At 41.2% G+C, this 15,370-nt stretch overlaps 1 protein-coding gene across 2 annotated transcripts in view; it reads right to left on the bottom strand.

Moving 5' to 3' along the window:
- Positions 1 to 14,554, bottom strand: part of LOC127425226 (serine/threonine-protein phosphatase 6 regulatory ankyrin repeat subunit A-like) — a 31,161-nt gene extending 16,607 nt beyond the window's left edge. The window contains exons 1-7 of one of the 2 annotated variants that reach the window (XM_051670958.1): positions 14,143 to 14,554; positions 8,261 to 8,344; positions 6,361 to 6,439; positions 3,505 to 3,575; positions 2,923 to 3,123; positions 2,506 to 2,593; positions 983 to 1,125 (exon numbers count right to left, since the gene is read on the bottom strand). In XM_051670958.1, the coding sequence (XP_051526918.1) occupies positions 983 to 1,125; positions 2,506 to 2,593; positions 2,923 to 3,123; positions 3,505 to 3,575; positions 6,361 to 6,439; positions 8,261 to 8,344; positions 14,143 to 14,271 (795 nt within the window). In that variant the 5' untranslated portion in view covers positions 14,272 to 14,554. The remainder of the gene's footprint in view (positions 1 to 982; positions 1,126 to 2,505; positions 2,594 to 2,922; positions 3,124 to 3,504; positions 3,576 to 6,360; positions 6,440 to 8,260; positions 8,345 to 14,142) is intronic. The other variant, XM_051670959.1, reaches the window with a different exon arrangement.
- Between the last annotated feature and the right edge of the window lie 816 nt (positions 14,555 to 15,370).

Here is a 15,370-nt window from a genome sequence, read left to right as displayed (position 1 = left end):
CCCCCCATCTCTGGAGGGGAGACGCTGCCCTTCCGGCCATTCTGTCAGCCGGTGGTCCGCCCCGCCTCCTGTGAACCTGGGGGAGAAGCGAGGGGTGGCGTGGGGAGAGGGAAAGAGAGAAGAACTTTCTCGCCGGCTCCCGGATGCGCTGTCGCCTGGTCCTCAACCGCTCCTCCGCCCTCTGGTGGACGCCAGCTTGCTCCTCTCCCAGCGGATGGCAGCGAGTCCTCCAGCCCCTGGCGGACGGAACAACTCCTCCCCTTCTTCGGCGGATGGCAGTGGTTCCCCTGGCTCTCGGCGGCTGGCAGCGACCCCTCCATCCCCAGGCAGATGGTCGCAGCTGCTCCCCTGGCGGATGGCAGCGGCGAGGACTCCACGCCAGCGCATCCCTCCTCCCTCCCAGTCTTCGGCACCACTGTAACAATTCAAGGATGGGCAAGGAGGAGGTGGGAACCAGCTGAACAGTAAACATAAAGTTTTAATGTCAAACTTAACTTAAAACAAACAAACAAAACACACATGCAATGCGGCTGCGTGCATATCTCTCTCTCTCTCTCGAACTGGCGCCACTGGCTCCCCTTTATCTTGCTCTCCCGCTGATCAGCTGATTCAGCGCTGGCCGTGCATCATCACGGCCCGGCAACACCCTCCTCCTCATCACACATGTGATATATTATTTAAAAGACATTCATTTACATATTTTAAAGGCTAAGACAAGCAATATATTATGATCAGGCATCAGATAGACCAAAAAGTTTGTTCAGCTAATGGAATCACTTTTGGGGTCCAAGAGGGTTAAAATATTGACATGGTCTTAAATTTTTTTACATTTTAATGATTTTGTAATCCCTAAACACATTTATAATCAATAAAAAAATGAACAAGATGTTAGAACAAGTAACATACATGATCATGCAGCTTGTGATGTAAATGGACAGGGAAAGGGGTGGATTTGTGTGCTTTGTGGGCGGGGCTGACTTACATTGACACCCAGTTTCAGCAGGTAATTTACCACGTTGATCATTCCACTGGAGGCAGCAGCATGAAGAGGAGTGTAAGATTTCTTATCTGTACAGTAAACCTCAGCACCATGAGAAACCAGCAACTTCATCACCTCTAGATGACCTGAGAGACAGAGAGAGAGTGGAGACAAGAAGAAAGAGAAGATTCAAATGTGAATAGAAGATGAGACAAACATGACAAATAAGGTAATAGAGCACAACAGGGCCTGCCCACTTTTTCAGCATTCTGGTTCTGGCAGTATTTTTCTTGTTAATTTTTTTCATAGGCTTTTCTAAAAATCTTACATAAAAGAGTTGTGCGCCATGAACCAACCAACTCCGAGGTGAATCACAACATTACAAACTTTAATTTGAAGCAAAAAAGTATATGAAAAACGGACAAAAAGACAAAGACACAAGACTTAAAGTCTTCAATGAGGGAATGAACTACAGTCCCATGAAGCATTGCTAATGATGGAATCAAAATAAAAATGCTAGCAGGGGCCTGGGTATCTCAGTGAGTATTGACGCTGACTAACATCCCTGGAGTCACGAGTTCGAATCCAGGGCATGCTGAGTGACTCCAGCCAGGTCTCCTAAGCAACCAAATTGGCCCGGTTGCTAGGGAGGGTAGTGCCACATGGGGTAACCTCCTTGTGGTCGCGATTAGTGGTTCTCGCTCTCAATGGGGCGTGTGGTAAGTTGTGCGTGGATCGCAGAGAGTAGCATGAGCCTCCACATGCTGTGAGTCTCCGTGGTGTCATGCACAACGAGCCGCGTGATAAGATGCACGGATTGACGGTCTCAGAAGCGGAGGCAACTGAGGCTTGTCCTCCGCCAACCGGATTGAGGTGAGTAACCGCGCCACCACGAGGACCTACTAAGTAGTGGGAATTGGGCATTCCAAACTGGGAGAAAAGGGGATAAAATATATAAATATATAAATAAATAAATACAAATGCTAGAAATATTTAAAACTATTGATTGAAAGTTGTTGATTTATAAGTATAGAAATAATATATTTTAAGTTTATTTCTAAATATTCAGATATATACAACTAGAGTGTAGACAGCAACTCGATTGCATCATTCACAGTGTGTCATGGGAGTGGGCAGTCGCTGCAGAGCTCTTATTCCGTGCTTTGTTGGTCGTGATTCTCTGATTGGTGGATCTCTGTTGAGGATTATGGGTAGTGTAGTTCTTTACCTGGAATTCCACTTTTAAACACTATGTTTACAGAATAAAGCTGAAATAACGTGGACTGATGGCTTCAACAGAAGCTTAATACCATTGATTAACAACCTTGGAGCTCACAGTAGGTCTGTCTTTAAAAGTTTATAAATTATCGTTAATAATTAACTCCCCAATGGAAAAAATTTATGGGATTTTTACTTCCAGAAACAGACTTATTAGTTAGAATCAAGACAATATGAATGGGTTCAGGCTGTCTGTCTGAGAGCATTTTTTTATTTGTTGTGATGTTGAGGATGTCGGACAGTTTTACCCATGTAAGCGGCCCAGTGGACAGCTCGTCTGTCCTTCTTATCAAATGCGTTGATGTTTGAGCCTCTGGACACCAGCAGCTGAACCATCTGGAATGACCAGAGCATACAAACCAGAGATTATCAATACAACTTCTAAACGACCAAATAAACAATCTTATGATATTAATATTTTATCCAATTTTTCTTCTCAAGTAAATCTATTTTATTTGAGGGATTTCAGTATAGTTCTACTGGAAAACAAGAAACAAATACTGATTTAAAAAAACTGGCCTATCGCCAGTGATTCGTTTTGCTTATCTGTTTCATTCTTGGTGTGAACAGGCCTTAAATTCTGGCATGACAGACAGTACATGCTGATGTGTCTGTCCCATCACATGAAAACTGTCTCACTGACAGCAAGAAATCATGTGTCTGACCTCTAGGTGGCCGTTGAAGGCGGCGTGGTGCAAAGCTGTACGTCCAGCACGGTCCGACACGTTGACGTTGCTTAGCAATGGGAGTAACGCCTCGGCACACCGTACCGCCTTATTGGCCCCGGCCACGTGCAGCGGCGTCTGCCAATTTTTATCCCGCGCATTGACATCTGCCGAGTGCTTCAACAACACCTTTACAGCCTCCTAATTACGAAAACAAAACAAGAAGATTAAAAGGGGTCATGTAATTTTTTTTTTGTGGTTGTTTAAATTTTTTCCATTCAGGTCTACGTATAATATAAAGATTTTATACACCAAAATTAAGCTGCAATTTAGTTTTTTACCCAATTAAGTTATGTGCACTCATCTGCAACTTTATAACATCAGAAAAGTTGCGAAATTTCGGAAAGAATCATCCTTACAAAAGCTGTCGGTTGAGCTTAACTTTGAAGTATTTAACTCCTTTAAAGGACCATGAAGTTGCCTCCAAAATATACCAGAACAGGACAAAAAACATCTGAATGTATTTGTTTGGTCATATTGGATTGTTCTAACAAGGAGGAAGTATGTGTGTTGGTGTCGAACCTCACTACAGGAAGCTACTGCCCGATGAAGAGGAGTGAGCCAGTTGTTATCTTTGGCATTTACTCTCGCCCCTGAGAGAGAAACAAAAAGATGTGTGAGTAAATTATAGTAATTATATCACAGTTGAAACAGAAGAACATATGGATGTTCTCGTAAGCCTGTTCAGGATAGTTTGCTCCTGCAATATTTTGGAAGCACACCTGTTACTTTTACTCAGTCACTTACAACAGCGCCGCTCCCTTTACATGTAAATATAGTTATTTCAGGAAGTCAGTTGATTATGTATGTGGGGGTGAAGTGTTATTTCAAGTTCACATCAGTGTGTGTGCGTGTCATTGGAATTTTGGTGCACTGATATGGGGTTTTTCAATGGCAGATGCTGATATCTACAAATCCTACTGGCCGATATAATGATGAAATAATTTACATATTTGGATGTTTCTTCAACTTCTGGCACTTTCATGTCCCAAGAGTTGATCTTTATTCAAACAAACAGATTTATTTTTTATTTTTGTTACATGAAGGTCCAATCAAAAGTTGTAGTTTTTTTTGGGGGGGGATTTTTCCCCTTTTTCTCCCAATTTGCAATTCCCAATGCGCTCTAAGTCCTCGTGGTTGCATAGTGATTCGCCTCAATCCGGGTGGCGGAGGACGAATCCCAGTTGCCTCCGCATCTGAGACAGTCAACCCGCGCATCTTATCACGTGGCTTGCTGAGCGCGTTGCCACGGAGACATAGCGCGTGTGGAGGCTTCACGCCATCCACCGTTGCATCCGCGCTCAATTCACCATGCGCCCCACCGAGAACGAACCACATTATAGTGACCACGAGGAGGTTACCCCATGTGACTCTACCCTCCCTAGCAACTGGGCCAATTTGGTTGCTTAGGAGACCTGGCTGGAGTCACTCAGCATGCCCTGGGATTCGAACTAGCGAACTCCAGGGGTGGTAGCCAGCGTATTTTACCACTGAGCTACCCAGGCACCCTAGGTCCAATCAAAACTAAATTAGAAACTTTAATTTCTGTTATTACGCTTACTTTTCAAATGTCTTTATGTATAGATTTGACTGTTTTTGCCTTCAGACCCAGATTTTCAATATTAAACTATAAAAATCCATTATAAATATACTAGTGCTGTCAGTCGTTAAAAAATTTTAAATCGCGATTAATAGCATAATTTTTTGTAGTTAATCGTGATTTTGAAAGTGCTGAAATGTGACACTATATATACTTATTTTTACTGTCAAAATGCATTTATTTCCTTCTTAGGAAAGAAAAGAAAAGAAAACAATATGTAACAATATAATGCTTTATTAACATTTACCAAACAAAGCTTTCACAGTATAAAGATAGAAATGCTCTAAAATTGCACCAATTCAAGTAACATTAAACGTTTGCCAAAGTCTAAGTGGGAGTTTGACTAATTGAAAGAACTAGTCTCCACATAGGTTGCATATTCATCAAAATGGGCATTAAATCTCTTAAACTCTCATCCTCCACAATATTAATCTGCCGGTAGACTGTGACTATCTTCTTTGTTACAGCAATCGTGAAGCTGCGTTCATTATTCACGTCAGAGCGTCAACGCCAGTGTCAGTCTTTGAACTCCACATGAAAAGCGCTTCCTTACAAATAACGTCTTATTCTGCATTTTGGTGACAGTTAAGACTTGACTTGTTTCTGTGGTAATAAAATGCGCCTTACAAGTCCCATCTGGGCTTGTTTTGTACATCAAATCGTGCTAAAAGCTCCTTTTTCCATCATTTTATCACTGACAGGGAAGCGCTGTCAATGATTCTATTTACTGAGATAACCTCCGCGGCTCTATCATAGGAGACTATTACGACAGTACCGCCCATAGAATGGGACCGCCGCGTTATGCTATTTTATGCTAAGCTTGTAGGCTCATCTCGGTAGAAGGGCTCTGGCGCTGTGGCGTGTACGTCAGTGTAATGACTCCGGGCGGACACATTACAAAGTTTCCACCCTTCACAGAAGTTTTTATGCCGTATGAATGGTAGAGTTAATCGCGATTAAGAAAAATTAATGCGTTAATCTTTTCATTAATCGCATGCGTTAATGTGTTAATTCTGACAGCTCTAAAAAATACAAATTATTACATGTTTAAAACTATTTTAATCCAAACAAAGAGTGAAGTAAACATATACTGTTTTAATATTTACTGTGTGAAAACAATTTCTATCATTTTTTTTTAAATTACGACAGTTGTGGCGTCATTTCCTCCACACCAAAAAATGTAGCCCCTATTAAAACTTTTTCAGACGTTAGTGTACTTGTTAACCAAGTGGACAAACGTGTCAGTGAAGAGCATGCATGAGATGAAATATGAGACAAAACAAAGAAAAATCAAGGGAAATATCAAATATTTTTATTGGCCGTCATTTCCAATCATGCTGTAATTATGCCAAATTATGCGAAAATAAAATTTCATCGTGTGTGTTAAGGATACATAAAAAGTTAGCTATGAAATTAGCCCTAGCAAGACAAAAGAGTGTGCCATTTTATTTCAAAAACATTAAAAATGCCATTTCCATCAGTGTCATTTCTAGCACAGAATTCTATTAAACACAACACAAAATTTTGAGATGTGCCGGAAATGACACTGTGTTGGGGATTTTCATGACTAAAATGACGTAAATCTCCTGTGATGCATGTACACACACTGTTGGACATTACTTTTGTAAGCTAACACTTTGTTAATTGCCAAACCTGCAGGGATTGAGCTGATGTGCTCATCTCTAAACCGTAAAATATCAGCCGATCACTATATGAGGGTGCTTTATCACAGCTCGGGTATATTCTGATGTTTTCAGGACAGAAATGAATGGGCATACCTGACAGAATAAGCAGTTCTATAATCTCAAAGTTGCCCAGGTATGCTGCGGCATGGAGCGGCGTTCTCTTCTCACTGTCCTGAGAATTCATACACAATCAAAATAAAAAGACATTTGACATACAGGTTGTGAAAACTAATGTTTAAACATTATGAACATTGGCAATCCCTCCATCGCACATTATTTTAAACCTATATATTGCAGCTCAGCCAAACTGTTTGTGCCAAAGGGCTGTTCTATCACGTCAACAAGACCACCTTAATTTCATCTTTACAGGGTAATAATTCTTGTTTTCTTACACTTGGCTTTTGTGGTTTTACTACTTCAAAAATGTTCTTTTTTTAGCTCCAATTTACATGCGTTTTGCTGTTTGAAAGTGCGTGTTTGATGCATGTGTGGTTCCTGGGCATGGCACAGAGCAATGCATTTGCATGAGTGAGTGTGTGTGCGTGTGTGTGTGTGTGTGTGTGTGTGTGTGTGTGTGTGTGTGTGTGTGTGCGCGCGTGCGTGTGACATAGATACACACAGATCAATATGGCCACAGCTCTCTGGAGAATGCATGCAGAAACATGAGACACACAAACACATTTTTCAATTTCAAGCCCCTGAAACCTTTCCGTGTTCATCTTTAGCTTTACATTTTCCTGCAGGCATTTCTACAGAAGCAGCTCATTCTACACTGGCATCAATAGATGCAATTAGGAAAGAGGGGTAATAATACATAGTCTTGTGTAATGTCTCCTTGCGTGCTTCTGTTTCTCATCGGGTCTGGAATGAGAATGAAAAACAGACGGCTAAACCACACATAGGCCATAAATGGAGTCATGTGATCACACAGGCCATCAGTGATTGGTTGACAGCCAAATGGGCATTTCCCCAAACTGTGCCAGGCATTGTTGATGAAAACAGACTCTCCATTAAGCAGTAAGCGGTAGAGATAAAGCTCTTCAGTCCAAATGTAAGCGATACAGAGACTAAATGACAGCTTATTAACCTCTTGAATAACGGCAAAGGGAAGGAACATTCAGTCATCATTTACTCACCCTCATGTCCTTCCAAACTCAGATTTTCATTTTTGGGTGAACTATTTCCTAAACGTTGGAGCTGACATGCTTTTAGTCAAATAAAAGTAATAGTGATGGACTGATAGTGTATCATCCAGGCAGATTAACTGGTCAATATTTTGCTATTTCGAACTCATCTTCATGGTGATTGGCCATTTAACAGAACGGGTCACTGTGGACCTTACAATAATTTACATTGTGTCAGAATTACTATAATTATCTTGATATCAGCATTGGAAAAGCCATAATTCGACCACTACTTTTTATTATTTGAATATAAAGGGTTAAATTAATATGTTCCTTGAGGTTCACTTATATTACTAGTAAAGTTTTTTGCACAAAAAAAGTCATAAAATTGTTAAATATGATAATTTTCCACTCTCATTCTGACCCTCTGCCAGAAACGCTTAATATTGGTGCTGCTTCTCCTTTAAGACTTGACAGTACACGCCCACTGTTCTGATTGGCTCTCTGCTCTTGATTGACATTGACTCTACTTGCCATCTCACTGCTCACCAATACTGCGGGGCTACAGAAGCGATTAAAGGTAAAGTAGGCATTGATGTGTTGTTGTGGAGGCGGTCAGATGCAAATGTCTACCACAGTGTGACATCACAATGTGGAGAAAGTAGAGAACGAGTCGTTTTGGCAGCTTGGCTTCAACAAATGCTCTTTTTGCAGTGAGGAAGTTTTGAGTTCTGAAACTTACAGTATGTTTTTATAGTACAATGACCTCTTAAATGTCAAAAGACCAAGGAAAATGTGATTCCTGTTGTCATGACCACTTTAAGAATTGTTGAGTGGCATCTGTTTGGTTTTACATAGTAAACAGTTACCTGTACATTGACATCTTCTTTCTTGAATATTAGAGAACGAACTTCATCTGGATCCACATTAAATATTGCTTTTATCAGAGAAGGCTGAAAAAAGAGACAGAGAGAGAGAGAGAAAGACACTGAAGACCTTGTTTAACTCGGGGAGACAAATCGACACATTCCACCTGTCTGATAAGGGCCGTTTCTAGGCATAGGCGAACTAGTCGCCTAGGGCGCCACCTGCTGGGGGGGGGGGGGCGCCAAAGAGGAGGCCGCCGCAACGCACCCCAAACCCCCCCGGAGGCAGCCAAAGGGATTTCGCCTAGGACGCCAGAATGATCTGAAATGACCCTGCTGATAATCATAATTCAAATTCAAATGAACAACAGCTGTTATTCAAAAAACAGAAGTGCATAAAATGAAACTTATGAGAATGAATCAGTGTTTTATCTGTGCAGTAATTCATTCTAAGAATCAAACATTGAGTCTCTGACTCATCCAGTATAAAAGATGCCATTGATTCATCATGTCACCAGAAGAAAAACTCATTCCAGCTCAGGAGTGAGTGGATCCTGAGCTTTGGATTTAACTGTATAATAATTGCATTTAAGTGAATAAAATCAGGTAGACCTATATACAGTTGGCAAGGAGGCTCAGCCCACTTGTGGGGGAAATAAATCCCAGTTACCATTGCTAGCCATTCATTTCTATGAGGAAAACAAAGAGAAATATCAGATAGATTTGGATGTTTTAACAATGAAAAACATGTTTTTTGCACTTCAAACTAATTTTTTGTTAAAAAACACAAGTAATGCAGTATCTGCATTTCCAGGAGGTACACGATCGACTCGACTGCACATCCCAGCACAGAAACTGATTGCGTGGAGCAGCGCATGCTTATTTATTATGCGCGACGTATGTCCCGGGCATTATAAACCAGGGTTGCTGCAGAGTTTTAAAATCAAATTTAAGACTTTTTAAGACCTTTTTCAAGACCTGAACAAATCAAATTAATACCGTATCCCCATACCAAACAAACCAACACAATCTCAAAATAAATCATGTATCACAAACTCTTGCTTAAACAGGCACACATTCAATATGACCTTAACATTGCTTATTAGTAAAACAAGGTAGGTTATATGCAAGTTTTAAATACTCAAGACATGTTTTCCACATATATATCACATTCACATTTGTTTATGTAACATTATATAAATAAATACAAATTCGAGGTTGACCAATATAGGATTTTGCTGATCTGATAATGTGTTGAAAGGCAATTAATCTGCCAATAGTTTTTTTTTAAAACAGGAGTGGGGGTTGTAACTTTAAAGGCTGAAATACACCCGGGACTCTTATTTTGAAATGTATGCGCTTTACTGCTTCCAGCTGCTCATTCAAACAGATAAGGGAAATAAAATGTGCACTCCTACAATAATCTAGTACAATGTATTACAATATAAACAATTAAAAGTAAACATTGTCATATTTTATCAACACTATATCATCATCTTAAACAGTTGATCATTAGTAATTGCTTGTCATAAATTTACAATATGGCCTAATGATTGTGAACTGCTTTGCAACAGCTGGAAACACTCACAAGCCCCTGCGTGCTTTAAGAAAATACAACAGTGCCGCGTTTTCACTTTGAAGGATGCAGCGCATGCATTTATTTCATTAAATCGTACTGTTTTGAAGTTTGATAATCACATTAGGTCATACCAAGATTCTTGTCTTTCTCTCCCCAAATTTAAGACCTCTTTAAATGACAATTAAGACTTTTGATATATCATTTAAGATATTTAAGACATTTTAAGGCTTTTTAAGGATCTGAGGGAACCCTCAAAACACTGGAGTGGATTTACTGTACGGAGAATAGAGACTGCACCCGCAAGTGTGAGCCAGGTGTGGGAGAGATATGGGCAAGCTAAAGTATCTCTTCACATTGCGCAAAAATGCTCTCTCACTGTCATCTGAGCCAGTGTCAAAAGTGAAACCGTGTGAGAGACCCATGTGACTCTACCCTCCCTAGCAACCGGGCTAATTTGGTTGCTTAGGAGATCCTCAGCATGCCCTGGATTCAAACTCGCAACTCCAGGGCTGGTAGTCAGCGTCTTTACTCGCTGAGATACCCAGGCACTCTGGAATGCTTTCTTCTTAAACATTTTGCAAGAACATTCAGAGAGGAATTAAATATTTTGCTGTAATCAATTACAAAGTCACATAAGAATCCGTTTTGGCGTTTCTCAGTCCGAGCTCCGAGTAGAATCTCCGAATGGTCATCTCGTAATGACAATTCCGACATGATGTTAATACATCATAAACCCCGCCCCCACTATATGATGCACTGCCGACTGTATCATGCTGTAGCTGGCCACGCTCCTTTATGCCACACCCTGCCATCCTGCTTGATTATGCATGCAGCCTTGCACTTACACACACCTCACGTTTCACACACACACTTGCTGCCATCACTCTACAGGTGTTGTATATGTGGGCTGACTTCACAAACACATGCAGCAGCAGCTGACATCAGATGTGACACACGTGGCTGTTTTTATCTCAGTGAATGCATGCAGACAGGAGGGAAGCGTCGTAAATGAAGGAATGCTGGTTTCCGCCGATTAAGGAAATGCGGCATGTTATAACAGCAAAAACTTTAGCCTGAAGGAAAAACAACTCTCTGAAACCGGCCTCTAACGAGTCAGAACCACTTAGACTCAAGGTCTTAGAGTGACGTTCAAAGAGAGTTTTTAACTTTTAAAGGCCAAAATCAGTCCGTGAAATCCCTTAGAATTGAAACTGGTCTCACCATGTGATCATTAACAGCTAAATGGACGTCTTTGGCTGTTGCAAATAGTCTTCCATGCATTCAGTGTCTCGTAAGCATCACATTTAAGACATATATATAAAAAATGCATATTCCACCTTGAATGCATGAGCATGTCATGTATGAACGGCCCCTGCAGTAAGTATAGTCTAATGCTGCACTGACATTTGCAGAGTAAAGCACGTCTCTCAGATCACAGCTGCTTTTCAGTCCAGGTCAAAGGTCTGCAAATTCCTCCTGACACAGGTTTAAAGATTTCCATCATTCTCTGGATCTCAGCAACACATATCTCCTCACCTTATCCACTTTTAATGTTTAATTGAGACATATAAACATGTCTGTATTTGTCTTCAGATAACAACAGTGACAGGTCAAACCCTGCAGCAGCTAAAGCAACGTTTACACTGCAAGCCAAAGCACCCGATTCCTATTTTCTGCTCAAATCAGATTTTTACTGTGAGATTGTTCACATGACATTTTAAATGTGGCTCATATCAGACAATGATCTAAACTGCTGACGCTCCTAAATGTGCATAAAACACCCTACACTGTGATATTTATCCGAAGTAAACAAAAATAAAAGCAACATTAGCTAAGCTAATGCGCAGTAGAGGTCTTTATCAAATTTCATGCCGATTAATTATAAAAGTGAAGAGGTGAACAAGAGAAAGAATTTTAGTAATTGTATAAAGAACAATATAAGTGTCATAAAGACATATTCCACCCGAAACACAATTTGATGTCATTTTGTCTCATTTGAGTCCATAACAGTCAACTCTAAACTATGCAATTTTTTTTAATCTAAATATCTTTGAAGGAAAAACTGCAATTGACTCAATAAACATATTAATTAAATTACAAATAACATTTTTTTTTTTAAACTCACATGCATTCCAACCTGACTGTTCACACTGAAGTCACATTACAACATTTTCATTGTTTTTCCACATATTAAAGTATTACAGAAACGTCCCGAATCCTATCTTATCCGTTAGTGACCACGGTGATTACGGTTAGGATCTATATAGGTTGACAGAACTTAAAGGAATGGCATAATGTTGATTACACAAACCAGTTTTGACAGTGAGGCACTTACAATGGAAGTGAATGGGTCCAGTCAATAAACGTTAAAATACACACTGTTTAAAAAGTATAGCCACAAGACGTAAACATTATACATGTTAACATGATTTTAGTGTGATAAAATCAGGGATTTACCAGCATTTTTCAGATTACATGGTTTACTGCCATTGCGTCGTCATGACAACGGAGATGTAACATTGTATATAACTTGACATGGATAAGGTTAGTAAGCAATTTTATAACACTAAAATCATCTTAACACTCATGTTGTTTACGTCTTGTGTCTATACTTTTGAAATAGTGAGTATTTTAATGTTTATGGATTGGCCCCATTCACTTCCATTGTAAGTGCCTCACTGCTACTGCCATTTTTGCTTGGCTTTTAAAAAAACATTTTTATCCCCCTTTCTCCCAATTTGGAATGCCCAATTCCCACTACTTAGTAGGTCCTCGTGGTGGCGCGGTTACTCACCTCAATCCGGGTGGTGGAGGACAAGTCTCAGTTGCCTCCGCTTCTGAGACCGTCAATCAGCGCATCTTATCACGTGACTTGTTGTGCATGACACCACAGAGACTCACAGCATGTGGAGGCTATGCTATTCTCCGCGATCCACGCACAACTTACCACACACCCCATTGAGAGCAAGAACCACTAATCGTGACCACGAGGAGGTTACCCCATGTGACACTCCTCTCCCTAGCAACCAGGTCAATTTGGTTGCTTAGGAGACCTGGCTCGTGTCACTCAGCATGCCCTGGATTCAAACTCGTGACTCCAGGGGTGTTAGTCAGCGTCAATACTCGCTGAGCTACCCAGGCCCCCATTTTTGCTCGTTTTAAATAAACAAGGAACTAGTCGACATTGTTTTTTTGTTTTTTTTGTGGCAATCAACATTATACCACAAAAGCTGTTAAATGGGCTTAATTTGTATTAAACCCGGAGTATTCCTTTAACTTCCTAAAAATAGCAAGTTTCTTTAATACGGCCACAGAATTGTAAATGTTATGTTTAATGCCTTTACACTGTCATCCAGATCTGTGCACTAACAGATTTGGGCCTTAATCAACTGCAGTGTGAATGTAGCCCAAAACACACCGGAACCAAGAAATGCTTTTGTATTTTTCCTGTTGTTCTGTCTCTATAGATCAGTGGTCGGCATCCTATGGCTCACGTGCCAGCATTGGCATGGAGGGGTAATCACTGGCATGCCAGCAACGGCGAGAGAGGAGTAGACTATTTGACACTGGCACCTGCATTCCAATCTACATCTTGATGTAATCCTTCCTCATGATCACGCAGCATGTTTTTATGAGCTGAATGGGAGGCTAAACAAAAAGTTAAAATGTGACGAGACCGCAGTATACCCAACAGACTCGTGCAGCGCGTGCAAGCTATTCGCACATCACAAGCCGGCAGCGCTTCACGTTCGGTTAATCGCGCGAGTAAACGCACCCGCTGTGCTTTGGTCATGCTGCGTGGATCACAGCCTACATTCAGTGTTTGATTTGTTTCTTTTTGCTTTCAGAACAACACGTGATGTAATAAGGAAAACACCACTATTAATCCTTGAGATTTCCAACCCAGCATACAGGTACACCCTCCTTAAACCATAGTCACACTCAAAACTTCATTAAACAGTTAAAAGAGAAAACATTAACCCACATCGTGTGTTTCAAAAATCTGAGTCTATTCAAAATATAAATTAAACTTGGAAATAAAGTTTCAGGATTTTGCAGGTGCGATTCACCGAAAAGGGCTAAATGGTTGATCGGCTTGTGATGCGTGAATGCCTTGCATGCGCAGCCCAAGTCTTGTCACACTTTAATAGTCTTTAATCTCTCATGGCACTCCATGTCAAAAAGGTTGCCGACCCCTGCTATAGACGTTCACTCCAAAATGACCTGAAGATACCTGCTGCATTACACTCAGAACAAAGACACGATTATCATCCACCTGTCTCCTAATAGTCAAATCATCTCTCACCTTCTCGTCCTGAGAGGAATTCTGGGATATGTGGTCCTGGGTGCTTTTGGAATGGAGAGGGGATGGCTCTTCATCGTCCACCTCCTCCAACACTACGATACACACACGACTCATGCGCTCCGACCGCATGGCTTAACAAACACACACACACACATAGAGCAGCTCTCCGCAATGAGTTTTTCCTGCATACGGTACAGATTGTCCTGAACCAGCTCCAGTGCAGCGAGTATCTGTTATAGATCCCAAGCAAGCATAATATCCCTCTTTCGAACACACATTCCGAACTGGGAATTCCTCAGCGCAGAATCAGCACTGCTGCAGTGAGAATATGCATATACACACGCGCACACACTCCGGGATCTGAGAGGACAATGGTGTGTGAGCTCCAGCCTGCTGAAACCTGCACTTTACACTCACACACTGATCCAACCCCCACTGCAATAATACACCAATCCTACTGCAGAGAGAGAGAGAGAGAGAGACAGTGTGTGAGAGAGAGAGAGAGACAGTGAGAGAGAGAGAGAGAGAGACTGTGTGAGAGAGAGAGAGACAGTGAGAGAGAGAGACTGTGTGAGAGAGAGAGAGACAGTGAGAGAGAGAGACAGTGTGTGTGTGTGAGAGAGAGAGACAGTGTGAGTGTGTGTGAGAGAGAGAGAGAGAGAGAGAGAGAGAGAGAGAGAGAGACAGTGAGAGAGAGAGAGAGAGAAAGACAGTTTGAGAGAGAGAGAGAGAGAGAGAGACAGTGTGTGTGTGAGAGAGAGAGAGAGAGAGAGAGAGAGAGAGACAGTGAGAGAGAGAGAGAGAGAGAGAGAGAGAGAGACAGTGTGTGTGAGAGAGAGAGAGAGAGAGAGAGAGAGAGAGACAGTGAGAGAGAGACAGTGAGAGTGAGAGCGAGAGCGAGAGAGAGAGAGAGAGAGAGAGAGAGAGAGAGAGAGTGAGAGTGAGAGCGAGAGAGAGCGAGAGAGAGGTTCAAAGCTTGTGGTACAAAAGCAGTCCAGCACAGATCAAATTATTCTTTGTCAGGACTGAGTACAAGGTCACTGTGTTTTTAGTTTGGGGACAAAAATGAATGGGCTGGATTCTGGTGTTGTGGTAGTTGTGTTTGGGGTCAAATTTAGGAAATGAATGGGTGAGAAGATAAAACCAAGCTTTTTGATTTTTTATTTGTTAAATAAAATCAAACTAACACTGCTCTCGACTTATATATTTACATATTTCCAAATTTCAA

The sequence above is a fragment of the Myxocyprinus asiaticus genome, chromosome 34, assembly GCF_019703515.2.
Source record: "Myxocyprinus asiaticus isolate MX2 ecotype Aquarium Trade chromosome 34, UBuf_Myxa_2, whole genome shotgun sequence".
Taxonomy (NCBI): domain Eukaryota; kingdom Metazoa; phylum Chordata; class Actinopteri; order Cypriniformes; family Catostomidae; genus Myxocyprinus; species Myxocyprinus asiaticus.
The sequence above is the reverse complement of the archived record's forward strand: the minus strand, read 5'-3'. Positions and strand labels throughout refer to the sequence as shown.